Raw genomic sequence first — 27727 nt, forward strand, 5'->3', positions numbered from 1 at the left:
GATCTACGCATCCCCCAGATCGTCTGTGTTGGCTGTTGCCCGTGTCACTGGGCCTAGACACGCCTGCTCTACGACTCCTCGCCATGTCGCAGCAGGCACATGATAAGCAGCAAGACCCTCCTTCGCCATCTCGCGACGGAGAGAGGGTATCGATTTCAGATTCAGAAGCTGCTCCCGACAAAGTACGTCCGTCACACAGCATACTGCAACCTCATATGCAAATCTGGCAGGCTGCAGCAGGCTGACATACATAGACTTCCGGTCACGACGTGTTCGAAGATGCGGTCGATACTAGCTCCGTTCGGTCTCTGACGAAGCGTCACGTATCAACCTCGAAACCTATACAGCCAGACGCCGACGAAAGCGACAGTGGCAGAATCTCCCCGAAAAACGCGGAGGACCCGACTAGCGAGTCCAAGGGCAAAGAGGAGCTCAGCGAGTCCAAGGCCAACGAGGAGCTCAGCGAGTCTAAGGCCAACGAGGAACCCAGCGAGTTCAAGGTCAAGGAGGAGCCCAACGAAAGCAATGTCGACGAACACGGTGAATATTTCGACCAGCGATCGGGCTCTTCCACCTCACCCAAGCGTTTCTCCACCACATCGAACCTGGACAACGTTAATCTGGACGATGATGCTCCGGATGCTGCTGCCGAGGGCACCAAGAGTCCTACAGGGAAAGAGCACACCAACAAGACCATCTCTCTCAGTAGCATTACAAGTGCGCTACCCTCTATGCCATGGTCACCACCTGCCGAACCGTCACCATCTCGCAGCCCAAACCCTCTGCCAGCAGCTCTCGTCCCCCAAGTGTCACAGCCAACACTCGCAGCTGCAGCACCGCCGCCGCCACCTCCGCGAAAATTGACGAGTCCCTTCTCCTGGTTATCTCGAAGTTCGAGCAAAGATAAAGAAGCTACTCCTGCTGCGAACCAGACGTCGCCACGCAGAAACACTGCAAGCTCAGTCGCAACGCTTACCAGCAATCCCGACATGCTATTGAGTCGGCTTGAGGAGGAGAAGGACGAGCAAGCACATGGAGCAAGCCTCAAAGATAGATTCAAGTTACTGCGTCTGCGTGAGGAGGCTGGTATCACGGCACCATTAGTCGAGGATACCAACGGAGAATGCGCAGACACGCCACCCGCTAACCACTCCACTCTCACCGAGGCACCGCCACCGTCGTCTGTCCCCGAGCCTGATGCGACAATGCCGGCTGGTACAATGTCTGGGGTTCATGCCGGTCCTTCAGCAATGCCGGAAACTGAGGTTGACTGGGACCTGTGGCAATCTGTCGTGTACGAAGGTCCAGCTGCGGTGGCGAGGACGAGCGCTGCAGAACTCAACAGAGCTATCGCTACTGGCATCCCCAGTGCCATTCGGGGTGTCATCTGGCAGGTCCTCGCGCAAAGTAAGAATGACGAGCTGGAACTGTTGTACAAAGAGCTATCAGTAAAGGGGACCGAAAAGGACAAGACAAGGAATAGCAACAGCACGACGACAAGTGCTGCGAGCAATACGAACTTGAGCGTGCACAGCGGCGATGCTGTTGCGTCTTCTTCATCCTCGGTTCATTCAGAACACTCCGGAGGGGCTGGTCCAGTCTCACCGCATGTCGATAAAGGAGCCGAGGCTGCAGCCAAAGCCAACGCGGCGGAGAATAAGAAGAAAGAAAAAGAGGACGCCGCAGCGTTGCAGAAGCTCGAAAAGACGATCCGCCGCGACCTGGGAGCTCGCACCAGCTATTCCAAGTACGCAGCCGCCGCTGGCCTCCAGGATGGTCTATTTGGCGTTTGCAAGGCATATGCTCTGTACGATGAAGGTGTCGGCTACGCACAGGGCATGAACTTTCTCATCATGCCCTTGCTGTTCAACGTAAGTGAACATATGTGAGGTAACATTGCGCATGCACTAAACTCAGTCAGATGCCTGAACAAGAAGCCTTTTGCTTGCTTGCGCGCTTGATGCACAACTATGGTCTGCGTGATTTGTTCATTCAGGATATGCCTGGTCTACACATGCGACTGTATCAGTTTGAGCGGCTGCTCGAGGACTTTGAGCCAGCCCTGTACTGTCATCTGCATCGCCGGGGCATATCAGGGCATCTCTACGCCACGCAATGGTTCCTGACCCTTTTCGCGTACCGTTTCCCCCTGCAGCTCGTCTTGCGGATATACGATTTGATTATGTCGGAAGGTCTTTCGGCTATTCTGCGATTTGGCCTTGTCTTGATGCAGAAGAACGCGGCCACATTGTTGTCACTGTCCGATATGCAGCAACTGACGGTCTTCTTGAAGGACAAGCTCTTCGATGCTTACATTGACAAGGATCCTAGCCAAGGCAGTCTGCTCGAAAGCGGCTTCTTCGGATCATCCAGCTCCAATATGGAGAAGGAGGTATACAGAGCCGACCAACTCATACGCGATGCTTGCGAGGTAAAAATCTCACCAGAGACACTCAAGGCGTACGGCTTGGAATGGGAGGAAAAGACCCGAGCCGAAAAACAGCGCGAAACAGAGCTCTTCGACCTAAGGAACAACAACCAGCATTTGACTATAAAGGTGCGCAAGCTTGAGGAGCGTGTCGAGGTCTGTGACAGGGAGCAGGCTGCTCTTGCCACTGAGATGGTCCACGCCAAAGTTGAGAACGAGGAGCTCAAAGATGAGAACGAAAGTCTGAAAGGCCAAGTTCGCGAACTCAAGCTGGTCATTGAACAACAGCCCCAAGAGCTTGAGGGCAAGTGGTCTCTAGAACGCGAGGACCTCATGAAGCGCAACCAGAAAGTGCACGAAGAAAACGAAGAGCTCGAGAAGACGCTTCAGGAGCTCGAGGAGCAGCTGGTGCAGACCAAGATGCGCTACGCCGAGGTATGAATTGGTCCCCAACGTACGTGACGTGTTGACACTAACAACTATAGATAAATTCGCAACATGAGACCCTGACTCGCAAGTGGTCCGACTTGAAGCGTCAATTTGCGTAGTGGGTGGATGTCAACCTGTATATAACAATGAATGCCATTTGGGCACAGGGCATTGAATGGCGTACTGCATCGCATTTGCACTTTGGAGAAGGTGTACGGGGGGATTGAAACAGCTACTTATATGTCTAGAGTCTAAGTAGACGTGGGTTGGGCGCAAGGGCTAGATAGATGCCTGGCAGCGACACTGATCGGTTCGCTACTGGTGGAAAGGGCAAACGAACAAGTCACATTCATTCATGTCCACGGACGCAATGATGAGAGAACAGTTTTGATCACCTAAATGCATGAAACGCCCCCTTTTTGATCGCGTGAAATTGGTCATTCCCTATGAAGCCATCCCGATGCGTGCGTGAAGCTCTTTCTACTGGCACCTGTTGCCAAATCAAAGAGATATCCGTGAACACCATGCCAACCACTTGTCGCCGACGGAACAATCCATTTTGGCGACCCTTTTACTTGTGAAGCTTGCGCTGGTAGAAGGCGAGCTCCTCACCCTCGAGGATGTAGCCGTCACAGCGGCCAGACTGGCCGGGGCGGCTGGAGACAACGGCGAACAGACGACCGGCCTCGAACTGCTTCTCGATGGCGCTCTCGACCTTGCCCTGCTTGGCGAAGCGCTCGGACTGCTTCTTCTCGACAGCCTTGCTCTTCTTCTCCTCCTCCTCGGTCTTGCCGTCCTTGGCGGCCTGGGCACGCTGGCGGCGACGGCCGATGCCCTGGCCGTAGTGGGCCTCGTACCACTGACGGAAGGGAGCGGCATCGATCTGGACGACGGCGGACTTGGTCAGGGTGTTGGTGCGGACGAGCTCGTTGTTGGAAGGGTGGTAGGCCACGGCAATGACACGGGTCTTGCGGGTGCAGCCCTCGGAGCCCCAGGCGAAGTTGCCAGAGTCGAGACGGAGGGCACGGTACTTGTGGTTACCGCCGCGGGTGCGGACGGTGTGCACGCGCTTGGCGCCGATCTTGGTGTTGGCACCCTGGCGGCCAGCCTCGAAAGCGCGCTTCTTCCCTGTTGACAAAGGTCAGAACGTATGGTTCTCCTCTCCCGGTTGGGGGAGAGAAAGACTCCGATACGGGCTTTCGGTATATATATGTATAGGTATTTACGCACGGTAGTAGGAACGCTTGGCGCCGGAGGCGGAACGCTTGTGACGGGAGTCGCGAGAGATACCCATGATTGCGGTTTCTAATGACGAGAAAGGCAGATGTTAGCTTGGATGTTTCCTTCGCAGCAAGTGGTGGTGAGGCCGGCGGTGACGATGCGGCGGGCGAATCGAGCAGGCGAGCGCTGAGACAGCGTTGTGCTGGTAAAGATGGCGAGTAGATGGCGTGTGTAAAAGACAGAAGCAACGGATTTGCGGTACTCACCTGATGAATGTGATGCTCACCAGGGCAATCGAATTGTCGTCGTTTGGCGGTTGAGGGAGGAGTGAACTTTTTGGCGGAACAGGCCGTGGAGGATTGAATTGACACGAAAATTGTGGTTGTGGGCCAGGCCAGCGCTAGCCCGGGTACGTACTGCGAGGGCTTCCTAGGGTCACGTGGTCAGACATGCAGAGAGGTGGAGGGGTAGCAGTTCCAGATTTTTGGTGGGGGCTCTCCAGGCTCCAGCTCAAGTTGACGGCTGATCACGTGCAGTCTTCGCCTTGAACCACTTCAACAGCGCATGCCGTCCATGATATCTGTAAATCGCATGCACGGCAATAAATCAAATGGTTGAGTGGATATAATCTCAGTATCTACGCTCTTGTCCTACTAGGTATGCGACCTTTTCTGGACCAAAATTCCCGCTTCTCGTGGCAATCGAAATCATGAGTCCACGACGCTACTCACCCCTGATGTTCCCTCGCCCGCCCAGGGGTCAATCTCATCAATGTCACGTAGCAGCTGCCGTAAGCGCTCATGAAGATCGGCGAGGTCTACTGGGACCGTTGACTCGGGCTCGCCAAGTGCCCTGGTGGTAGGAAGTATTGATGCAGACGCGACCTTGACGGCCTTCTTCTCCTATTTGATGGATCCATCGCTGGTGTATAGACAGGCCGCGTCCTCACCTTCCGACTCTCTCGCAATGAAATCGAGACGAGGCAGTGGAAAATATCGCCCATAGCGTGCGGCCCGTTTCTCGCCATCTTCCTTGAACTCGGCCACGCTGGGCCATCCTGCTTGTTGTTTGGGGTCTTGATATTTGTTGAAGCAATTCAAGACGGCAAACACAGGGGAGAGACCGTCAGCCAGATCTAGGCCATGGAAAACCTCGAGGTGTTGTGGATTCCTCTGCTTCTGGGCCTCTGCCTCTTCCATTCGCCGCAGTTTCTCACCAAAGATGCGGCCCTTGCTCTCAGCTTGGGCTACTCTGAAGCTTGTCAGCTCACTTGATGTTTGCGGAAGAGATGGTGACTTGTCTGCGCCTAGGTAGTGAAGTGACTGCATGAGCTTCTGATAGGCTGCGCGTTCTTTTGTCTCGTCGCTCACCCATCTTTTCGACTGCGTCCAGGAGCCAGGTCCTGCCGACGACTTCGGATATGTTAGGTTCAAAGACTGCTGCTCGTCGAGATGGCGACGGAAAGCGGCTGGCGCCTTTGGCGCGTTGGATGGCGGCCCGCTTGGGCTTCGATCTCGTGCCATGTGAGTATCGCGCGACACTCGTCGGAAAATAGGACCCGTGCTACCAATTGGTGCGGAAAGGCCCAGAGGTGTCCCTGAGTGAACAGAGCTTACGATCCTGTACCTTGACCTGCCCCGTCGAGGTTCCTTCAATTCAGCAGTCTCGCCATCAGCGGGGCTTTGTGATTGTGTAGCCTGGTCAGGGTCCTGGGTATTCATTGAAGGGGCGGCGCTACTTGCTCTTGAATGAAAATTGATTCCATTAGATCTTCGCCTCATCCGACTCATCTGCCGTGACCGTGACCGTGTACCTCTGGGGCGTATGGGTCTCGGAGCCTGCAGTATTGCGGACGGTGCCGGGCTAATCGGCGGTGCTGGCGTATGTTGTGGCTGCTGACCATGGTGTGCTGGCGTTTGGGGGAAATAATATGATTGCAAATGTTGATCCATTGTCAAAGATACTGCTGGAGGAGGTGGCGGCTGGAAAGGGCCTATCGACCCTGCATTATATCGCTGTATACTCGGTAGTTGGATGTCATCTGAGGCTGAGCTTCTCATCGGTCCGCAAGCTGCCGGGAAGAAGGATGGATGTGCATGAGCAAGTGCTGGGAGGTGTAAAGGTCGATTCATCGCATTGGCTTGTTGTGCTATGATCCACTGATGCATCGTTGGTACTTGTAAGTTCGGCGAGAGTGCGTGAGCCATAGGTCGATCCCTTGGGAAGCGGTTAGTCAAATGCCAAAACGTCTGAGCGGGAGCGTACCATTGTTCCCCATGCCCTGGGGGCCCCAACATCATGAAGCGGCTTGCTGCCATGTACTGATCTTCCTCGCTGCATGAAACATGTATAGACGGGTTCGAGCGAGGATCCACGGGCTGAGTATCGGCCGAGTTGACATTGTGAATGTGTTCTGGTGGTGGCCTTGGCCTTTCACTCGTAGATGGACAAAGACTGTCATCTAAGCGTTCATGTCGATACATCATGGCGTGCGAAGGCGGCCTGGGATCAAAGCTTGAAGCACAAGGATTCATGTTGGTAGACATGGCTGCCGCAGCGCTTGTGTAGGGCTGATGCAGCCGGGTGCCCTCACAACCCAGGCGAAGGTTGGATTCGTTCTCGCGCTTGCGTTACTAGTTGATTGCAAGTGAAGGAAAGTTTGAATCCAAGAGGCATGTAGAGAAAGTAGGCATGCGTTGCAGTTCTCTGGATGAAACGGTCAGGCGAGGGAAGGGCGTGATCATCCGAACTACTGACTGTTATTGGTGCCTGGCCAGTTATCACAAATTTACTCGCAGTCCTTGAAAAGACTTGAGCAAATAGCTGGTAAAGACTGTGTGAGAAGCTATGCGTTGTGGGAAAGCGAACGACGAGTGCATGTGCACATGGCAATGGTTCTGGTGGATGTGGCGGTTGTGTGTTGAAGTTGTGAAGAAGCTGAAACATTCTGAGAAATCCCTTTTGATCAGCCAAAAGAAGCCATTCAAGCATGCCTCCATGTTCGCTGCAGTTAGGTACTGTGCAGTGAGTTGAAAATCGTTCTTCAGATATCGACGTAGTTGACGAGCCTGGAACAATCGCGCTATAAAAATCCGATGCGGACATCTACAAAGGACCCATTCGTGTCACTCTATAGCTAACACAGCCTAAACGTAGAAGAGCAGAGGTTACAAGCGTCGTCTTGTCTATGGCCCAGATGTAGTGGGCAAGAAAGCAAGGACGAGCTCAGCTCACCAAGCGCTGACTTGGTGTTGTCAACAGGCCTACCTACCTTCGACTGACCTGTCCAGGTGTTCACCTCCAATCAACGCAAGACATGGTCACGATTGATAGGCACACATAACCAGTGTCATTCTGATGCAGTCGACAAGCTTATCGTACTCGGTTATGTTCTGTAGAATCGCGTCCTACCTATACTCCGTGACTCGGGGTAGTTGCTGCGGGGCTGATGGCGCTTAGAACTCGCACCAAGCACATGTACGGTTCATTCACCTCAATAGGTGACGTGAAGGAATCACTATCGAGTCAAAAGGCACACTATCAAGCGACATGAAATGATGGAGGTCGTGGTTCACCGTCAGGTGTAAATGTGCTGAGTCAAAGTACGTCAGCCAATCACATGCTTGTACCCACATCCCTCGGCACTGCAGGCACTGCACCGCTAAGCCTGCTAAGACCAGGTAAGGAAAGGTTCAGGGTGTCTCGAATTGACCTTGGTATTGCAGCTATTGCTTGCCTTTGCATCCCACTTTCGACAACCTTGTTGATCGCAACGCACGCCACAATGTCGGCCCTCAAGAGCTTCAAGCTGACCAACCGGTGTAAGAGCTGTTGCCGGAGACACTTGCAAGATACAATGAAAGGCAACATGCTGATTGAAACTAGCTCCCAAGGCTCCCATCAAGAAGCTACCTAGCTCCGTTGACCTCACTGCCGATGCTACCGTCGAAGACCTCAAAATCCTGATTGCCAAAGCCGTGGGCATCAGCGACCACAACCGTATCGGTATATATGATCCTACCACCAAGAAGACCCTCAAGGACCGCAAAGCTCGCCTGAGCGAGGAGCCCGGCGTGGCCGCCGCACACGAGGTCCTGGTCAAGGACATGGGTAGGTTGTTCAACACCGGTATTCTGGAGCAGTAGCTGACATTATCACCAGGGCCTCAAATCGCCTGGAAGACCGTCTTCGTGATCGAGTACCTCGGACCTATCATCATCCACGCTCTCGCGCTTGCCCTCCGCCCTCACCTTTACAAAGGAGCCCCGGAACCCCTCGATCTGTCCCCCACCCAGTGGCTCGGCTTCGCCATGTTCCAGCTGCACTTCCTGAAGCGCGAGTTCGAGACCCTTTTCGTGCACAAGTTTTCGGCCAACACGATGCCCGTCTTCAACGTCTTCAAGAACAGCATCTTTTACTGGGCCCTGTCGGGTGTGCTGTGTGCCTACAACATATACAGCCCTTCTTCACTGGCAGCCAAGGCCGACCAGCCCCTCATCGACTACATTGGTGCGGCCATCTTCCTCTTTGGCGAGACGATGAATGCGACTGTGCACTGGTACTTGTCCAGCCTGCGTTCTGCCGGAGGCACGGAGCGCAAGATCCCAGTCGGATACGGCTTCGGGATCGTCACATGCCCAAACTACATGTATGAGATCCTCTCATGGGTAGGCGTCATTCTTGCCACCAGAGACTGGTCGGTGGTGGTATTCATCGCTAGCGGCGCGGCCCAGATGGGACCCTGGGGCAAGGGCAAGGAGAAGGCGTACAGGAAGGAGTTTGGGGATCGCTACAAGAAGAAGCGCTACGTGATGCTTCCGGGTATCTACTAAGCGAACGGTAGCAGCAGCATCATGAGCTGGGTCTGCAATGATCCTGGTGGAAGAAGTTGTGTGGTATGACCAACAACAAACAAAAACGGCTGTGGGATCGCGTGGATGCAAAGGATGCAAAGGGAGACCAGAAAAACGTATTATCATTATCATAACCCTAATTGTCCACTCAAAAAAGAGCTCTGGCGTCCTGCTTTATGGCGAGGTCCCCGTTGATGCCGTCTCCGAGCCTCTAGCTCTACCTGTGCCCGCGCTCGACTCCCTCTCGTTCAGGCTACGGCTAGCATCAGACCAAGCAACCTTGGCATCATCTGCATCCGCCATGGCTAGATCCTCTCTCTCCTTCCCTTTGGGCTCATCGTCCTTTTGATCACGATCTTCATCCGTGACGCTATCATCATACTTCCCACAGTCACTACAGCTGCACTCGCTCTCGCTGCCCTCCTCCACCAGCCGCTTCGTCTCCTCCAACACGAGGAATTGTCGCTCCAGCACCTCGGCCCAGTTCTGCACGTTTCCGACTTCTTTCAGTCGTCTCGCCGCCCGGTCCGCTTCCTTGCCCAAAGCCTCCCTCTCCTTTCTGAGGGCTGCTGTTGCCCGCTCCACGTCGCGCTCCTGCTTGGACAAGCCTTCTGCATTGGCGTGCAAGAGCGTGGCACGCGGTGTGAGGCTTGTGTCGACCATGTTAGACAGAGAGGCGACCACGGCAGCTCGGGCCTGCGAGATGTGCTGGGGTGGCGAGGGGAACGTCGGGTGAATGTAGGGAACATCGCCGGTGGATGATGGCTGTATATGGCTTTGTGACATTGCTTGGGTGTTGGATGTGGTCGTTGTGGCCGTGGCCGTGGACGGCGAGCGCCGAGGAGCTGACGAGGTGGACATTTCGACTGCTGGGATTGGGAATTGCTCTTCTTGGGATGAAAGCACAAATGTACGAGCTCCAGAGCTTGCGTCTACGAGGTTTGCCTTGTACAAGTCCGAGGACGCAATGGTCATGTGCATGTTGCAGATGACGGAAGGGTGGGTGGGGTGCATATGTCTGTTGCAATGGTTGGTACTGATGATATCTTCACTGAGCAACGACATTGCCAGAAATTCCGAAATTGGGGCGTGTATGTGCGCGAAGGTGTCAGATACGATGTAATAAACGGGGCCCAGGAATGCCGGAAAGGGGTTGATTTGTTTACATGACCGCGGTTGTGATCGAAGCAATGGAAGCCCAGGCCTCGCCACCATAGTCGCGCTTCTGTGCGCCAGTCTGACGAACGGTGCTCGGCGGTATAACTTATGTAAAAGTCAAATTGAATATCTGTTTCATGATGGGTAGCTGATCCCCGCTGACAATAGTACAGCAGCCCTGCTACGAAGCAGATCCATGCGCCATGCTATGCTAAGGAGACCAATTCATGTTACACCCCCACTCAATGCCCATGGTAAGCGATAACTAACCAAAAAACTCAAAATTCGTTTGTATCACCGACTCGTGCTCAGATCCAGACCTGACAGGCTAGCGCTCGGGCAGGCGAGAACGGGTCCTTCGTCTAAAAGGCCGATCTTCCCGCATTGTATTTCAGCCCTAGCCCCGGCCCGGGGCTCATGCCACCCTCGGATGAGAGCGAGGACACGGAGGAGAAAGAGCTCAGGTTTGAGTGCCCTTTGCGCGGAAAGCCAGGACGGGTCATGGAGATTCCCGGATTCGCCATCAGCGCATCGGCGCGGTCGAAGACGTTGCCTTGAAAGGCGGCGGCGAATGAGTTGTTGGATGAGGACGGCGTCTTGGGTACCATGGCCTGCATGGCTGGGCCAAGTGCCGCACTCTGAGGTGTTATGGAGACACCGGTAGGCGATAGGGGGCCAGAGTCGTTGTAAGAGTGTCCGTTGGGAGCAGAAGGCTCCAGAGGTCCCAAGAGATGATGCCATGGCGAGTTGACAATGGTGGTAGTCGTCTCCTTGATGCTCTGCTGGATGGGCTTCAGGCGTCGTCGCATGTCAGCTGGCAGCGGCACGTTGTTGTTGGCTGCTGACTTGATCTCGTCTCCCAGCCGCATCCAAGACCGCAAGAAGTTGCTGCACAGATTCCAGAAGCTTGGCTGTGAACGAATGCCGGGCTCTTTGAGCTTAATGGCAGAGAGCCGGCCCCGCATGACCTCGCTTTGCTGCATGGTACTGTAGCATATGCTGATGAGGGTTTTCCACTCGTGGACCAATCCCGAGTGGACACCCCTCTGTATGGCGTTCCTTAAACGGCCATTGAGCTGGATGTGAAAGTTCGGCAGCGTCGATGACATGATGTCGGCCGACTTTTGCAACGACAGGAAAATCTTGTCAAACTGCGCGTCCTCCTCTGAGGTGTCCGATCGCACGTCACGACTAATGGCAGACGCGAACGACTCGCCCGACCGAGGGGTCGCCGAAGCCAGCGCATCCGAATAGCCTGAGCTGAGCATCGGTGGCGGTACAGGCATATTGGTGGCTACCCGTAAGTTAGCCGGATTGTGAACCAAAGTGCCATTTCGTGATCTCGTGATGCCAGGTCGATGTACGGTAGGGGTAGCCGCTGGCTCCCTCGAAGGTGGCTTCAAGGTATAGTTAGAAACCGTCGTGTCCGCAACCGAGGCCTTGCGACTTTGACCACTCTCAGCAGCCATCGAGGACAGGGTCGCCCGCAGCTCCATGATACAGCTGTAGATGGCCATCACCAGGGTTCTGATATACCTGGGATCGCCGTTATCGACAAAAGTGTCGATATTGTCCGCCAGTATAGTGCACACATGGCCGTAGGCGCCAACGAGGGTCTGGCAGGCTCGATGCACATTCTCATTCTCTCGCCCTGTTTGTTCATCCGCTTCGCCGAGCGCCAGGTCGTGTTTTTGGATTTCGCCTTCGACTTCCTGCACATGCAAGTCTGTGTTGTAGACAATCCTTTCCAGGCGTGATCTCTCGGCAGAGCCATCGTTCGTCAGACCCATGAGCATCTGAATCATAGGATGGATCTGGAACACAGAGTACAGAATGCCCTTGGCAGCCTCAGTCACTGGATCATACACCTTGGACTCGCGCCGCCTCTCTGGCAAAATCGACAGGCGTCGAACATAGTACGGTCTTTGGGGATAATTTTCCGTGGGAGTCGGTGGCTCTTTGGGGCCGATAGGCGCACCTTGCATTGCTGAGCCATGACTAAGTCCGCGGTAATGGCTGAAACGGTTGTTGGCCTGAGTCTCATCCAGTGTGCCAAGGTCTGGTTTCTTTGACACGACACCCATCCGCCTGTTGCGACTTTCCGATCGCTCACGAAGATGGGTCTCGGAATTACTGCGAACCCTTTCGTTGACGTTGCCCAGTGTCAAAGGCAATGCGCCAGGACGCCTGGCGGCGGTGTGCTGCTGGGAGAAGCCGCGGTTATGCGCTCGCTGTGAGATTGGTGGCGGGGGCCGGCTGATAGATGGGGATCTGGAAAGTGATGCCTCCGAACCACTGACTTTGATCGGAAATCGACCACTGATCCTGCGTTTCAAAGGCGCACGAGTCACCTCTGCGTTTTGACCGTTCTCTTCAGAAATGGCGTGATCCGCATCAAACCGATTGTTTGCGCTGTACTGCTTCAGGTAACGTCGAATGTGTGCTGTTGCCTCGTTTGGTGGCATGCTATCGGGAGGCGGCAGGGCTTCTTTTGGCGGAAAAACCAATGGATTGCCCTCGTAGGTGAGCAACTGCAACGAAGCCATGTCGGCGAGGCAATGCGGCAACTCGCGTATCTGATTCTTCTTGACGGATAGTACCTTTAGGCACGACAGCCTCGACATCTCCTGGGGGAGACCCTGGAGCTGATTATAGCCAAGGTCCAAGATTTCCAAGGAAGTGAGGTCACAGAGCTGCGGGAGCGGTAAGCAGGCTTCCTTATGTCTATTGGGCCTCGTGGACTCACCGGCATAGGGAATTCGGATATGCTGTTCGCCCTGATATTCAAATATCGCAGAGACGTACATTCGGAAAATCGTGACGGAACAGTGGTAAGTTGATTGTGCGACAAGGCTAGCCTGTCAGTCTCGTTAGCAATTGTTCGCCCAGTATCGCCGACTGGCGCAGTACCTCTCAAGCTGATCCTTCATGATGTCTACCACTTCATCCGGTATAACGTCAATATTCTTCCGGCTCAAGTCCACCGTAACTCCGGGTTTGAGATTTGCGTCGACAGTTCCTGCTTCGGCAGCCTGGTTTTCATTCTGTAAGGCAATGCGCATGGCTTCTCGTGCAAGCGCTATCACTTTTGACGCTTCGGCGGTACTGACCCCCGCAGCAAGGTTGGAGCTCGAAGCAGCCTTGCGCAGTGTCGGCACGGGGGGGATCGAAGACAGGCCATTTGAGGTCGCTGCGGAATTGGGGATTGGTCGTCGACCTCGATTGGGGGCCTCGGACATTGTTCGCGGTTGAGGCATTGCGGGTATTCGGCCAGGCAAGTCCATACTCGGACGTCGAGGATAAGGAATTCCGATCATTGATTAAAACGTCCCCGGAAGAATATGCACTCGGTCTTGCAGCGTTCTGGGCAGCTGAATGGGATGGTAGAAGCAACTGCTGGGCGCGGCCGGCCAGGGCTTCGGGTCTTAATTCGTGACACTTTGCATGTTCATTGCGCAGGATCGGCCAATGTATATGCGAAAACGCCAATGACGATGGGCGAAGAGATCGATCTGTTTCTGTCGTTCCTTCGGTTCGTGTGGCCGGTTTGTTGAGGTTGAGCTCGGGTTCTCGTCTGTGCTTTGTCGGACCGCGGTCGGGGTGACGAGAGCTGATTTGTATTGCGCCTGAATGAGTGCCGCACAATGTTCGCCCGACAGCTCGACCAGTTCAGCTGAGTGCGATCCTCCTGATAATGTAGGCCGGTGCTTTAGGCACTTTGTGTAATGGTTCAAAGTACGGGCTTGAATAGGACAAGATCAGGACTAAGGGGTCGTTGCCATGTGCCTGGAAAAGGCGTTAGTCAGGCATGGTGCCTGGCCCCCTTGGGGCTTAGCGCGACGCTTACTGCTGGTACTGTTTGAGCTACTTTCACGCACTGTAGATGCGACACAAACACACAGTAGTCCTGGTGCGCAAAGATGAAACATACAGTGCGAGTACTCAAGTCTTCTGCTTGCCGGATCGCGTCTCTGTTTTCACCCCTGCCAATTGTATTTCATTGGCGAGGGCGCTGCACAGGGTCTTCACGCTGGCAGGACTGACCGTGAGGCTTGAGCTGCGAGTGAATCTCGTCACCACTGACCAGCCGACAAGGAGTACTGCCAAGCATATCGCACCTGCCTTACTTCAAGAACTTGAGGCTTGCACTCTAAATAGGACTTTCCTTCTTCTTCCATTTAGATCGCAACCTTCCTGGTTAAGGTAGGTACTTTCGAGGGCCAGCTCCTGCTTCTCCATTGCCTTCCCTACCTGTTATTGCTGAACCCCAGTAGCCTCGTGAACTATGCGTCCTCAAAGTTGAGTACAGCATAGTTCGAGGGCTTCGCTCTCGCGCAGCAGCAAACAATGTCGCGCAAGCTTCAACGTACACCGTCCTGCACGGACATAGGGTTCACCCTGAGACGGCAATTCAAGAAAGAAGAATTCAGGTCAGCTACAGTCGTGTTGAAGTCAGCTCACGAAGCTAACCACCGGCTTGCTGGGCGCAGGCCACATCAACGGGAGATAATTGAGGCTGCCCTAGAAGGTTATGATGTCTATGTGCAAGCTGCGACTTCTTTTGGGAAAAGCCTGTGCTTCCAGTTACCTGCGGTCGTCGAATCCGGCATCACAATCGTCGTTTCTCCACTGCTGAGTCTCATGGTGCGCTTGCCTCTGGCGATCATTATGTTGCTGCCTCCAGTCTCTAACATATTGCAAGATCAATCAAGTGGAAGCGTTGCAAGCGTCAGGCATCGAAGCGTACTCGCTCAACAGCAGCACGCCACCTTCAATACGACAAAATATCTACCGCGATCTTGCAACTGGTCATCCGCACACCCGCCTGTTGTATGTAACGCCAGAGCTTTGTTCCGGCTCCAACTTCCGCGAACGACTGCAGGTTGTATATCGACAAAAGGAGTTGGCGCGTATCGCCATTGACGAGGCGCATTGTATCTCGGAATGGGGTCACGACTTCAGGAAAGATTTCAAACGCCTGTCTTGGTTCCGCGAGACATTCCCCGATGTTCCAATCATGTGCTTGACGGCAACAGCGAATGCGAACGTTCGCAATGACATTATGAGCATTCTGGGGATAGTCCCTGACTCGAAACACACAAAGATGTTTCTAATGAGTCCTCAGAGGAGCAACTTGCACCTGGAAATCCGGTATACCAAAGATGAAGACGATGACCGTCTTTCAGACTTTCTCTTCTGGATCCGCGGAGTATACAACCGGCGTTGCGAACCCGCTCGCAAGGCAGAGCTCGATCGGACTGGGGAACGCGTGGAGAATATACCGGGCATCATTTACACCACATCCCGTGATGAATGTGAGTCCCTCTCGGCATCTCTTCGTGATGCAGGAATCGGCGCTCGCCCGTTCCATGCCAAGCTCGACAAAGACACGAAAGAGGAGACGCTGGCCAGGTGGATCAACAACGAAGATGGCTACGACATTATCGTTGCCACCACAGCATTTGGAATGGGCATCGACAAGGACAATGTGCGTTTTGTGGTTCACTGGCGACTACCGAAGTCGTTCGAAGGGTATTATCAGGAGGCTGGCCGAGCCGGCCGTGATGGCAATGCGAGTTATTGCTTCCTCTACTACAGCCGCGAGGATTTGGAGCGTGTGGACCGCATGGTTAGTAGCGATGCAAAGAACCCCAATGCTCGCCGGCAAAGTCTCAATGCGTTAGCGAGATACTGCGAAAACATCTCCGAATGCCGGCATGCCGTCGTTTGTGCATACTTTGGGGAGACCACCAAGCCGGAGTGCGATTTCGCTTGCGACTGGCACAAGGATCCCGCGGATGTTCAGTCACGATATATGCGAGGACTCGCAGACGCTGAATTCGTGAGCACCCAGGCAATGCAAGGAACGTACGACGTCTCATACGAAATGTCAATGGACCCATACTGCGATGATTAATTGTTCATCGGTTATCAGGCAAAAGCAGCTACATACTCAAGAAGCTCACGATATAAGAAACATCTCATCTCACGGACGCATGCTGGACATCCGCGTACAAGATCATCAAGGAGGACATCAGGTGCAGACACTCTTCTGTTGACGAATCCTCTGTTTTCAAGGAGGTCATCTGGCCAGGCATTTTCCCGGCTTCTGCTCACTCCGAGCCTCCCACCCAAGGCTTCCGGCCCGAGCAGAGGCAATAGTGCTTACCCTTCGTTCCGTTCCCGCTGCCTGGTATCATCAAATGGCAAACGACGCCGCTGATTGATACTGGTAAACATGGTGGATACTTTGAATGGATCCAGGCATGACAACCTCGTTACCTGTGTGTTGCACCTCGACCAGGGACAGATTTCGGAGAGGGTAGGGGGTCAGCAGTGGCGCGATGATTGAAGCTCTGGCTTGATAGTCTGATGTCTGTGGCGGACAATGCTATTATTAGCTCAGTTGTGTGTTGCGAAATCAGACAACATCATCGAGACCGAGAGTCGGCAACCGACGCTACACGTGAAGACAGGAAACGGCAACACCCGTCACCCACCGACTGAGCTCTACCTTTGGCCTCAGGCCTATACGGACGTATAAAACTTCCGCCAATTCTCCCATGCAGGTTCAGCAGGTGATTCAAGTGCTGCTTCGGAAGCTCATGGCAGCCGACGGCACAGTACAAGCCCGGGCTGGCAGCAGTTGTCAAGCTCCATGTTCCCGATGTCACCTCTCGCGTGGTTCTCTTCAGAGGTCCACCACAGACACCCGAGACCCTGGCAAGGAGGTGTGTTGGGCCCAATGGGTCATCATTCCTAACGGATGGAGTGAGTGTACTTGTGCATCATCGTTTCGGCACCTCGAGGCCATTCGATTAGGCTGCATCAGCTCCGTGATCGCCGACTGTCTCACGCTTTCGCCCAGCAGTACACCAATATTGATGTAACGTTGAATCTCCGGACGGTTGTCTTTCGACAGCCTCTGTAGAGTGCTAGTCATATCATCCTGACTACGATAGGGGAGCTTATCATTGGATTTCCAAACCAGGAAATCTTAGACTTCTCAAGCCTCATCCAAGGGTTTGCGGCGGTAGCGCTTCAGAGTTTAGGCTATTGGTCATCACTCATCGTTGCAGACAAGCCACCTCGATTGCGCCGCTTCTGTGAGATTCCCTGCCTGTGATGAAATCCAGTCTATGACTCTCGAGTATATCATAGGAGAAGCGCTAGGATTTAGGCATAAGCTGGATGCCTGCGGGGGGTAATTGTGAGAGCGCCGTCAGCGTGGACGCAGAATGCTCCAGCAGCTCCAGCATCCCGACACTTTCATTTACTGATAGCCCTGCGCATAGCTGACTCCCGGGTCTCACGGAGTCAACAACTGTGACGAAGGGGGTTGTTCGATCAACATGAAGTCAGTATCAGGATTCGCGGAAACCTGCCTCGCATGCTCCTGGTTCTTGGTGCGTCTCTCTCTACCTTGCCGGAAAGAAAACACGCTTTTCAGGGTCCTACTGGGCGATTTAGATTTGCGCCAGCATCAAACTCTTCACCCATGCATAGTGTTCTCCGCGCTGACATAGCAATACGCTAGGACATGGCTTGCTTTCAGATCTATACTTAGCGCTGCTATGGGTGTCCTCGGATCGTCGGGGGCCCTGGAGAAACTGGCCGAGGCTCATGCAAAACATCACATCGACGAAAGATGACGGCGGTGGAGGGGGATCCGACCGAAATGTCTACGCGTCGTGTACAGTTGTGAAGCCACTGAGCCCCGCCCTGGTTCACACTCGGATGGTATGGGTCTGGGTCCAGGCAAGGCCGGGTCCATGGAGTCTCTTGGTGCTATCAGTCTTTCGGGCTGTTGGTTGACTGTGCATAAAAAGGGGTGGGCTTTCCTCCCTCCCCTACAGATAATCTTTTGCGTCCTACAGTTTACAGAAAACGCCCAAATCGACAACGTTCACTCTAAGAAGCAAAGGACAATCACTTATTCTTCACAATCCAAACCCAATCGCCAAGATGAAGACACAGGTCCTCTCGATGCTCGGCCTCATGGCTGTATCTGTTGTTGGCATGCCTTCCGATCCTGATATTGGTCTGCCTCAATGCTCCCACTGCCCACCGAAGCCCCCTCAGCATGGACCGCGGTCGCTCGAAATCGAGGCCCGCGGTGGGTACAACAACAAGAAGTGTCCCAAAGAGAGCATCTACTGCGAGAAGTACGACCATGAGTACTATAACACGTACAGTCGTTTTGACCTCAGCTACAATGAGGCCATCACTTGCCCAGACCAGTTCCGGTACGATCTCAAGGTCAAGGTCGAAGCCTGCTCCTCGGACAAGGGCAACAAGGAGTGCCTCAAGGTCTACTACCAGAATGGGTACAACAGCCACAAGCGCGATGGCGGGTACGAGTCGATTGGAAAGTCCAACCTGGGCATCTACCTCGACGAGCATGACCAGTACCGCCCCGAGTCTCTCAACTACAACAACTACTGCCATGGGAACCAGTGCTCGGTGCCCACGGACTCCCTGCCCGGGTACCCCAATCTCTGCGGCAAGAAGATCTACCTGGCGGTCGGCAACGACCGCTGCTACAACAATTACGAGTACAAGGACGACGAAAAGTACCGCCAGAGCACCAAGCACATCTCCGCCACCGTCAGCTGCAAGAAGGACGAGCACTACGACTACAACAAGGGCTGCAAGGAGTACTGCTGCTGCTACAATTACGGCTACTAAGCCAATCGGCGTCGCTGCGCGCAAATTCTGCCTGATCCCTTCAGGTGATGAAGGAGGCATAGGTCTTCTTCTTCCGAGATGGACTATCGCAATGCGAGGGGGTCGTCCTGTTCGGGTGAGAGGCGAGTAGGGGTCGAAGACTGCGGCGGGTCAGGTTTAATTTTCATAGCAACGAGAGAAAAACCTGTGATATACCTGATTTGTCCATGCCATAATGTGTGATATTGTAGCATGAGATTTCTAGATCTCGTTGCTTCTGCTGGCGCACGGACAGCATAATCGATGGCGTCGATCATACGTGATTCAAGACTGCCGCTTTGGGCTGGAGACTGGTTTCTGATTCGATGGCCGTCATATTCACCTACAAAGAGGACATTGCATCTCAAAGATTGCGCACATCGAGTGAACCGCAGTCTGGCAATATATCCACGTGCGTCTAAAACGACAAATATGATTACAGAGAGTCAAGGACCACCAATGTTGGTTCTGGCCAGCGTTCTGACTCTGCACAGCTCATGTCTTCCTCGGCTTCAGGGTAGCTCATCGCCATTTCGGGGTCTACCTTGCGATCAGATCCACTTGTCCTTGGACCCCGATCCTGGATTCCTGCCGCCCCTCCATCATCAGTCCATCAATTCACACCCAAGCTGACCTGGAAGCACCGATCAAAGCACCACTGCCTCGGCTTCGCTCGACCAGCCCCCACTGGCCAAGTCATATATACCGCGCCCTGCCCTCTCCGCCCTCGAACATGTCCGACAAGCCAAGTCGGCAGGCCTCCATCATCACCCACGTCAACAAGGACCACCAGGACTCCCTGCGTCGCTACCTCCAGCACTTTCTCGCCATACACCCCGTCGACGACGGCCCAGAGCTCACCGACGTCTCCTTCGACCGCCTCCTCATCCGCAACGGCGACAACGAGCACGCCGTCCCCTTCACGCCACCACTTACCTCCTGGAGCGAGATCCGCGGCCGGTTCGTCGCCATGGACAACGAGGCCAAGGAAGCGCTGGGCGAGGAGAACGGCATTGTCATACGCGAGTACACCCCGCCCGAGGGCTTTGGCATCGTCGTGTTCAGCGGCGTCGCCTTTTACTTCGCCTGCTACACCTTCCTCGACACCATCACCCAGCCTGCCTCGACGTCGTACGCCCTCATCCAGGCCTACTACCCCGGCGGCGTGGACTGGTTCCGCTGGTTGGTCAAGGCCATCTTCTGGCCCGTGGTGGCCCTACACACGGGCGAGGCCATTGGCTTCGACCTCACGCGCCTCACGCCGCATGGTGTCCGGCGAGGAAGCGGGCTATGGCTGGCGTGGGTTGCCAACTGTTGGATCGAGGGCTACACGGCGTGGAAGCGGATCGACAAGCTCATTGAGAGGAAAAAGGCCGAGCAGGCCAAGAAGCGTTGAGGAGCAGAATCTCCCATGACATTATTTTTTAGGCTGATCTTGCAGTATGTATCTGTATATTATATGTTATGGCGCCGCTGCCTCATGATTGTCTCCGCCGCTCCATTTCGAATTCATGGACGTCCACCCGCGTGGTCGTGTTTATGCGTATCCCTTGGTCAGCCTTGTCTGAATCGGTGTCCTGCGCCCCGTAGATCTCCGTCTGCACGTTGCCTCGGATCTTGTCCCCGAGCTGCAGGCCCAGCTCGACCTCGCTGCCGTTGCCGTTGCCGTCGTCGTCGACGTCACATTCGCGGGAAGAGAAGATATTGGCGCTCCGCCGGCGCTGGAGCTTGTTTCGGCTGTTGGTGGATCTCTGCGCGGAGAAGCCCGAGCCTTCCTTGACATAACCGTTCTTGTTGCTCGGCCCGCGGCTCCCCAAGGAGCTGAGCAACCCCGGGATGACGCGAATGATGAGCACACGGATGGCCGGCAGGCAGGCAATGATGATGGACACGGACACCTCAATGCCAGACCAGATGAGAGGGTCCGTCAAGTCCCACGACGGATTCACCGTGTGGCCAAAGGAGACAATGTATCGCAGGCGCACACACGACGTGATCACCACAAAGACGCCCAGGCTGAACATGAGGATGATGCCGGCCTTTTGCTTGAGCCCCATGTTCAGCCCGATGAGCAGCGGCAGAGGGAGGACCAGGAGGACCAGCTCCTGCGCGATACTGAACGAGGCCGCCGTGTAGGCGAGCGCGTTGATGTTGATGCAGTGGTCCGCCTGCGAACCGTCGACCCAACCATCCCAGACATAGTGAATCGGGGAGCACTGGAAGATCTGCGCAAAGATCAGGACCACGGTCGGGATGATGACAAAGGCCATGGTGGCGAACGCGGCGTATCGAAAGCCACGGTTCGGAAAGACCCGTAGGTAGAAGAAGATCATCGAGACTTTGGTCAGACTGAGGCAGAACAGGTAGAAGCTCTCGTCCACGTAGAAGATCTTGAGCCCCCTCGAGACCTCGTCAATCTCCACGGTCCATGTGTCGACACCAAAGGCCACGTGGCCCGTGATCTGACCAAGCACCACAAACACCGTGTAGAACACGGCGCAGATACTCATCATATAGTCGTCGATGGCCAGTCTGTCGCACGTCGTCCACCTCGAGTATAAACGCAACCAGGGCGCGATCCACGCAGGTAAGTACGCTGCCAATGGGATCAGAATGTCCTGCCTCCTAGACCGGACTGGCCTCTCGCATGCCTCTGCTTCGACCCGGCCCACCTCTGGAGGTTGTCAGCCATGCCACCGCCACCGTTCATGTATTTCGAAACCTACCCAGTGCGTCACGGACCGAGCACGTGCCGAGGATACACTTGAACGCTACATCGTGGAACGTCTTGTCCGCACAAATGCAGGTCACGTTGAGTCCGCAGGTCGATTCGGCGAGGGACGATTGAAAACATTCCGTCTAGAGCATCGAGTCAGCCTTGAGCCATCGCCATACAACGAGAGGTTGTCCATACACCGCAGGAGGGCAATTTCGCAAGTGACGAGAAGATGTCAGCTCGTACTAGCGTGACCAGCCCGACGAGCAACAAAGCCAGGTGGCTTAGTCCCCAAGATTTGACCCTCATTGACGACGCTCTGGCGAGAGAGGGAAGCAAGTGACAAGGAAACAAGTTGTCGACAGGCGAGACTCGTCCCTTGCTCGCCGAAAGATGGGTGGACTCGGGTGCGTGCGTGGGCGACTTTGTTTGCCAGGAGCAAACCAAACAACGGGCAAGCCAGATGATACGCCCAATCGACCGCCTACCAGAGGCGAGGAGGATACTATAAATGCGATGTATCGTTTCGTACGTTCGGTTGTTGCGGACTGAGCGAGGCCCTTGTGCGGATCCCGCAGGGTCAGAAGTATATACTAATAGTTAGCTGCACGGGTGCGGACGTCCGCATGGCTCGTTATGTACAAGGTTTCAACAAGGCCAGTCTAACGTTAGTCGATTACCGCCACATGCCCCTCCCGTAACATCGGGGCGTCCACGGTCCATCCCAGGGGACAGGTTCCAGGAGCCAGTTCCCAGGGCCCAGGAGGCACGGTTCTAAGTCAAGGGACAGACAGGGGCTGCATGCCTACAGGCTACCGCAAGGCCGACGCGATCAATGGAGCCTTGTCCCGCCATCGTCGGCGATTTTAAACGGGAGCGAATCACGACAACTGTCTGCTTTCGATAGTGCTCCGTATGAACATGCGCTTGTGCCGGTGAACGACCCCTTTGTTAATGATTGCCGTGATGCTTCAAGGGTCACGGCTCCTTGGCATGATCGCACCAGAGCATAGAAGACCCATCGCTTCGTGACAATGGCATGCCGACGACTCCATGGTTTCGAGTCTCGTTTCGCTGTTTTCTGGTGGAGCCGCTGGCGAGACCCGTTTTCGAGTCATGTACGGACCGTAGTCGTCGCTAGCCACGTCGGCTGAGGCGCCAGGCAGACCAGGGCTGACATGTCAGTCGTCGACTTGTTGGTTTGCGATTTGCTGGCAAAAGAGCTACCCAACTTAGCGTCAATAAGTAAATGTGAATCAGATCCCAATAAGTCTAGCGGGTCGTAGCCAAGAGGTCATGTTACATAGTGCCGCGACCATCCCAATCTGCTTGGAGGCAGGCAATATTATTGATCCTCAATCGGACAAGCATGGGACGGTTCTGGGCGATCTGGATCATCTAGTCAGCAGCAACGAGGGACATGGACCTGGCCGTCTTGTGACCTCGACGCTCATTGTCGTGAGAGAGGCTTGTCTTGCTGAAGCACGATGACTCGCGCCCCCCGCCATCTGTATGCGGGAGATGGTCGATCCTGAGTTGCCACGAGATCGGCCACGTTCATGTCAAGTAACTGCATGAAAAACGATCCGGTGTGGTCTCGGAATTTCTGCATCTGGCGCTATCCCCGCAGCCGAGCAGATCTCATCAGGGATACCCTTGAGGAGGGACATGCTGTGAGACCCAAGTTTGTCAACGCGGCCCCGAAATCCCGGGAGAAATTAGAAGCGCAAGGAGGGCCCCAGGCGCGAATCTGAGGCCGCGGATGTATAAGACTAGCTCCCATTCTCCTTTGACTCTCCGTTGTTTGAAGTCTTGAATCTTGAGGTGATGAGCGCTGAAGATCTGTGTCGGCATAACTCAAGGAGGAGTCGCACGACGTCTCGGGCACAGACTAGTCTCGGGGACTAGTCTAGCATCTATTGGAAGAGCTCTGCTGCGCAGCTTTGAGGCATGAATCGAGCCTTGTGGATTGCGCGCGGCCAGCGATGGTTGTTCCGAGTCTCCGTCCAAGGGGATGGCTACCCCAACAAGGAAACTCAAGAACCGAAGGCATTCCACAGTCTAATAGATGCCCTAACCCGAGTCATCATCTTTGTGTGTGGGGTATTGCTGTATGTTGAACCGAATTTGGCAGGCTCGAGAGTCATGCACGGCATATTTGTTTGTTTGGCTGTTTAGACGCACGACTCGTAAGGAGAACCGGAGCCGGGAGCTACGATCATGAGTTTATGATCAGCCATTCGGAAAATTTGTCGAGTGACGCTAGGCATAATAATTGACGATTCGGGTGCGATCGACCCACGGTCATGGCATCACCCGCCTATGAGATGAGAACTGATAGTCTGATGGTACATGTTGACCAGCGACAGATAGCGGCAATCTGCGGTCCGCTGGTTGCGGTAGTAAACAGGTAGCCATTGATTACTGAGTCTGCAAGTATTATCAGTGGGCGGCACGAAATCTGTTGGAGTCGGGACTGTGATGTCCATTGTCCCGACGTCGTTTCGGGTAAGTATTGTGCTCGCAGCGAGTCGGCTCGTCCCTCTTCCCCGAAACTTTCCGTGGCTGGCTTTGCGCACAGATAATCATGGTTATAATAAAATCTGGTCTTGCTCCCCAAAGGCCTAGGTAATCGTTCTCTCTCTCTCAAACAATTCTGAGACCAGTCGAACGGCTGCGTTCGTGTACGCGTTGACTGGTGATCCTGGCAGTCTCGCAAGACGCACCATAACGGTCAAGTGCAGGCAGGGATCTACTATTGTCTGGACTGATCATTGCACATACGACCACCGAAACAATCGTCGCATCCAATCCAAAAGGATCGAGGCGCTTTCTGCTATACGTATTACACCCTCAGCAAAGGTTGACGAGCGGTACACTCGCCCTTGGACGACGATATCGGGCGGTTGGTAAGCAGAGTCACTTGCTTGCTGCGCGCAGTGCTCGGATTCCGAGGTGTCGCCGATGTAGTCACGGCAGTGCAGCGTATGAGAGGAGGCGCCCGAAAGATGATGACAGCTGAACCCGGAAGGAAGATATATGAGCAATGCAGAAGAACGTGAATGTGGCTTTATCGTTCACGAGCGATGAAGACAATTGATCAGGCACCTACTATTGCCAGCCCTTGTTGAATATTAGCAGGCAGGGACGGAGGAAGCTTGATGAACTGTGATGACTCAGCAGCTCCTGCTCTGGAAGAGAGCCAGCATTCGACTTAACTCCGAGCATCGCCGAGCGACTTCGCTGCTCGCTTTTCACGACACTCCAGTCCAAGTCGCTGATGAGATTAATGATTAAATCGTGACAACTGGCAAAGGCAGGCAACGCGGAATTGCAAAAGCCTGGCAGACGCTCGCTGAACTCTTATTATTCCATTGCAGCTGCTCCCGCACTGCACGAGACCAACCACAACCTCCAAGGCTCCAAGCGCAAAGATTGCCAGGTGCCACCTCTCATCAAGCAGAGCAGCCAGCACCGGCGCCCACATCTTCGGTTTCCGACACAAGTGCCCGAGACCAGTCCCCCCAGGTCGTCCCCCGCGTCCCCAGGCAGCCTCACCTCTTGACCTATTCCCCTGTTCGCCCATCTATGGCCGAACATCCTCGCAGTGAAACGCCGGATTCTGACGCTGGCCATGGTGAAAACAGCGTCAATGGTTCGACCACGGATGGCCAGCCATCACGCAAGCGGCAGCGCGTGCGGCTGAGCTGCCTCGAATGCCGTCGGCGAAAGCTCTCGTGCGACCGTGGCTTCCCGTGCGAGCGCTGCATTAAGAGCGGCACGCCGGATCGCTGCAGCTACGAGGCGCGCAATGGCGAGGTCGTCAGTGCAGCCTCCGGCGTCCCTCCCCCGTTCGCGCAGCTCGATCATCGGAGGTACGGCCTGGGCGACTCCGTCTCCCCTCGCGAGTCCGATGTCATCCGACAGGATCACGACCGCATTCGCAAGCTGGAGCTGGAGCTGTCCCAGCTCAAGAACCTCCTGCAGCGCCAGGTGGGCTCCGCCTCGCTCGATGGAAGCACCATCGCCGCAGCCAGCTCGCCCGGCACGCAGAAGGACGACGTCAACGGCGCGGACCCTTCCACCAGGCCAGAGGTCCAGGAATGCATCGAGGCCAGCAAGATCAATGCAGCAGGCGACACGGGTGAGCTGCGCTTCTTCCGAGGCAAGAACTTCCGCACCCGCTACTTTGGTCCGCACAATGCCAGTATGGCCTTTGTCGAGCTGAAAGGATTGTCGCCCTTTATGAGGGAGACCGCAGATGAATGGCTACGTCCTGTGATCATTCACGACCGCAAGGACCGTAAGCGTCGGCAGGAAGGGCGTGAACACATGTTCGCCCAACCCGACGCGGAATTGGAATCGTTGCTCCCCGCGCAGGAAGAGGCCGACGCTCTCATCCACGTCTACCTTGACCAGTTTGAGCAGGTCCATCGGATTGTCCACATACCGACGTTCAAGAAGGAGTACGCACAGTTCTGGGTGCCAGGTTCGGGGCAGCGCCACGCTGCCTTTACCGCTCTCATTTTGTCCATGATGGCTGTCGCGAGTTGCGTCCATACTCACCCTGATCTTAAGTTCATCGGCATGAAGTCTAGTGCACGTCATTGGGCCGAGAAATGGATTTGGGCTATTGACGCTTGGCAATCCAAGCAGAGCCAGAAGCATCGCAGACTGATCCACTACCAGGTGGCCTGCCTTCTGTATCTGGGCAAGCGTGTCAACACCATCAAGAAGAAGCGCTTCTGGACGGGCTCGGGGGCTCTGATACAGGATGGTGTTGCGGTTGGCCTCCACCGCGAGCCCAGCCACATGGGCGGCAAGATCGACGCGTACAATCAGGAAATGCGCCGTCGCATCTGGGCCACGATCCAGGAGTTTGACATGCAGGCTTCCTTTGACCATGGCCTGCCGACACTCCTCAGCCAATTGCATTACGACACCAACCCCCCACAGAACCTCGACGACGAGGACTTTGACGATACGACGACAACCCTGCCGCCGTCGAAGCCGGACACAGAGTACACATATTCGTCATTCCAACACTTGGCTCGCCAAAGTTTACAGCTACGGCTCGAGCTCAGTCGTCTACTCACCGGACCCGCTTCGGTGATCGACTATGACCAGGTTATCCGGTACACGAACGACCTCACGCACGAAATCGACGCCCTGCCGTCATGGGACATGAATGTGGACAACACCAAGTGCAAGAAGAACCCCATGACTGCGTACACGCTGCTTCACGTCCAGCTCCGACAGTACATCATTCCACTCCATCAGCCGTATCTCAAGCTTCGCAAGCAGAACTCCAAGTATCAGTACTCTGAGATAATCTACTATAACGCAGCACGAGACATTGTACTTTTGCACGACAAGCTTTACGAGCAGGGGATTCGGGCGCTCAACTTTCTGCGAGAGGACGCGTTGACCACAGCCATCAACCTGTGCAGCGTCACAATGCTACAGCCCCGCGGATCGACGAACATGATCATGATCAACTCGCAGCACACCGTCAAGCTCATTGAGAAGTGTCTCGCCATGAAGGAAGACCGGCTCCTGCGCTGCGGCAACAACGAGCCTTGGGGATACTGCATCATGTGTGCCGCTCTCGGCTTGCTGGAGGCTCATCTGGGGACAAAGACCTCGGAAGTCGCAAAATCCACATCCGCCGAGCGATTCGTCACGCTGCACCAGAAGCTGCTCGCCAACCAAGAGCCAACGCTGTCCGAGGAGATGCCAGGGGCCATGGGGCCGCCGCTCGATGTTCCCGGGCAGCTGGGCGGCCCGGCCAATTTGGACAAGGTAAGTCGAGCGCTCTGCTGCCAGTCTCGCACCACTCTCGCTAATCATTGCTAGCCTATTACACCATTTCCATTTACCCCCACGATGAGCGCTGCAACATTGGATACCGGCAATATGCCCTGGTTGATGCCAAACGACCAACAAGCGCAACCGTTCAACATGGACCCCAGTCTGGAGCTGTTGGGCTTGAATCTCAACGAACTCTGGGGCGATTCATGGGAACTGGGTTGATTTGATGGGATAAGAAAGAAAAGAAGAGCGATTGGGAATTGTGGAGTGTTGCGGAGGGCGTTTTGGAGTCGGCGGCATTGCGCGCGCCTGCTATTCGATTTGTTGATACCAGAGACACGATGAATCTCGCGCGCATTACTGATGAAGTTTGCCTTGGAAGGGCTAGGATCGATTCAATTTCAT

General features: G+C 54.8%; 11 protein-coding genes across 11 annotated transcripts; 6 read left to right on the forward strand and 5 right to left on the reverse strand.

The window, feature by feature from the left end:
• Positions 1–83: 83 nt before the first annotated feature.
• On the forward strand, positions 84–2976 carry F5Z01DRAFT_633438 (GTPase activating protein; the record flags this gene model as incomplete). Its single annotated transcript, XM_046261954.1, has 4 exons — positions 84–182; positions 255–1871; positions 1922–2863; positions 2914–2976. The coding sequence occupies 4 exons, from the start codon at positions 84–86 to the stop codon at positions 2974–2976; spliced, it is 2721 nt and encodes a 906-aa protein (XP_046121423.1).
• Positions 2977–3241: 265 nt separating this feature from the next.
• On the reverse strand, positions 3242–4448 carry F5Z01DRAFT_646110 (ribosomal protein S8e/ribosomal biogenesis NSA2). The gene is made up of 2 exons (XM_046262884.1): positions 4088–4448; positions 3242–3985 (listed from the first exon to the last, which is right to left on the reverse strand). The coding sequence occupies exons 1-2, from the start codon at positions 4149–4151 to the stop codon at positions 3429–3431; spliced, it is 621 nt and encodes a 206-aa protein (XP_046121424.1). The 5' UTR covers positions 4152–4448; the 3' UTR covers positions 3242–3428.
• A 532-nt stretch (positions 4449–4980) lies between these two features.
• Positions 4981–5601, reverse strand: F5Z01DRAFT_671098 (uncharacterized protein; the record flags this gene model as incomplete). The annotated part of the gene is made up of 1 exon (XM_046264654.1): positions 4981–5601. The coding sequence occupies one exon, from the start codon at positions 5599–5601 to the stop codon at positions 4981–4983; it is 621 nt and encodes a 206-aa protein (XP_046121425.1).
• A 2206-nt stretch (positions 5602–7807) lies between these two features.
• F5Z01DRAFT_646113 (steroid alpha reductase family protein) lies at positions 7808–9091 on the forward strand. Its single transcript, XM_046262885.1, has 3 exons — positions 7808–7899; positions 7964–8188; positions 8240–9091. The coding sequence occupies exons 1-3, from the start codon at positions 7863–7865 to the stop codon at positions 8908–8910; spliced, it is 933 nt and encodes a 310-aa protein (XP_046121426.1). The 5' UTR covers positions 7808–7862; the 3' UTR covers positions 8911–9091.
• Positions 9092–9105: 14 nt separating this feature from the next.
• F5Z01DRAFT_633442 (uncharacterized protein) lies at positions 9106–9912 on the reverse strand (the record flags this gene model as incomplete). The annotated part of the gene is made up of 1 exon (XM_046261955.1): positions 9106–9912. The coding sequence occupies one exon, from the start codon at positions 9910–9912 to the stop codon at positions 9106–9108; it is 807 nt and encodes a 268-aa protein (XP_046121427.1).
• A 539-nt stretch (positions 9913–10451) lies between these two features.
• Positions 10452–13346, reverse strand: F5Z01DRAFT_616405 (RAM signaling pathway protein-domain-containing protein; the record flags this gene model as incomplete). The annotated part of the gene is made up of 3 exons (XM_046260909.1): positions 10452–12782; positions 12836–12947; positions 13000–13346. The coding sequence occupies 3 exons, from the start codon at positions 13344–13346 to the stop codon at positions 10452–10454; spliced, it is 2790 nt and encodes a 929-aa protein (XP_046121428.1).
• A 1090-nt stretch (positions 13347–14436) lies between these two features.
• Positions 14437–16006, forward strand: F5Z01DRAFT_671102 (P-loop containing nucleoside triphosphate hydrolase protein; the record flags this gene model as incomplete). Its single annotated transcript, XM_046264655.1, has 3 exons — positions 14437–14519; positions 14580–14733; positions 14792–16006. The coding sequence occupies 3 exons, from the start codon at positions 14437–14439 to the stop codon at positions 16004–16006; spliced, it is 1452 nt and encodes a 483-aa protein (XP_046121429.1).
• A 2048-nt stretch (positions 16007–18054) lies between these two features.
• Positions 18055–18777, forward strand: F5Z01DRAFT_671103 (uncharacterized protein; the record flags this gene model as incomplete). Its single annotated transcript, XM_046264656.1, has 1 exon — positions 18055–18777. One exon carries the CDS (start codon positions 18055–18057, stop codon positions 18775–18777), a length of 723 nt encoding a protein of 240 aa, XP_046121430.1.
• Positions 18778–19193: 416 nt separating this feature from the next.
• Positions 19194–20232, forward strand: F5Z01DRAFT_393435 (uncharacterized protein). Its single transcript, XM_046259490.1, has one exon. It carries the CDS (start codon positions 19529–19531, stop codon positions 20189–20191), a length of 663 nt encoding a protein of 220 aa, XP_046121431.1. The 5' UTR covers positions 19194–19528; the 3' UTR covers positions 20192–20232.
• Positions 20233–20273: 41 nt separating this feature from the next.
• Positions 20274–21820, reverse strand: F5Z01DRAFT_679544 (CFEM domain-containing protein; the record flags this gene model as incomplete). Its single annotated transcript, XM_046265536.1, has 4 exons — positions 20274–21185; positions 21291–21469; positions 21522–21654; positions 21710–21820. 4 exons carry the CDS (start codon positions 21818–21820, stop codon positions 20274–20276), a joined length of 1335 nt encoding a protein of 444 aa, XP_046121432.1.
• A 3279-nt stretch (positions 21821–25099) lies between these two features.
• F5Z01DRAFT_616704 (C6 zinc finger domain-containing protein) lies at positions 25100–27544 on the forward strand (the record flags this gene model as incomplete). Its single annotated transcript, XM_046260928.1, has 2 exons — positions 25100–27313; positions 27368–27544. 2 exons carry the CDS (start codon positions 25100–25102, stop codon positions 27542–27544), a joined length of 2391 nt encoding a protein of 796 aa, XP_046121433.1.
• Positions 27545–27727: the final 183 nt, after the last annotated feature.

This window comes from Emericellopsis atlantica, assembly GCF_019669845.1.
Source record: "Emericellopsis atlantica unplaced genomic scaffold F5Z01scaffold_4, whole genome shotgun sequence".
Taxonomy (NCBI): domain Eukaryota; kingdom Fungi; phylum Ascomycota; class Sordariomycetes; order Hypocreales; family Bionectriaceae; genus Emericellopsis; species Emericellopsis atlantica.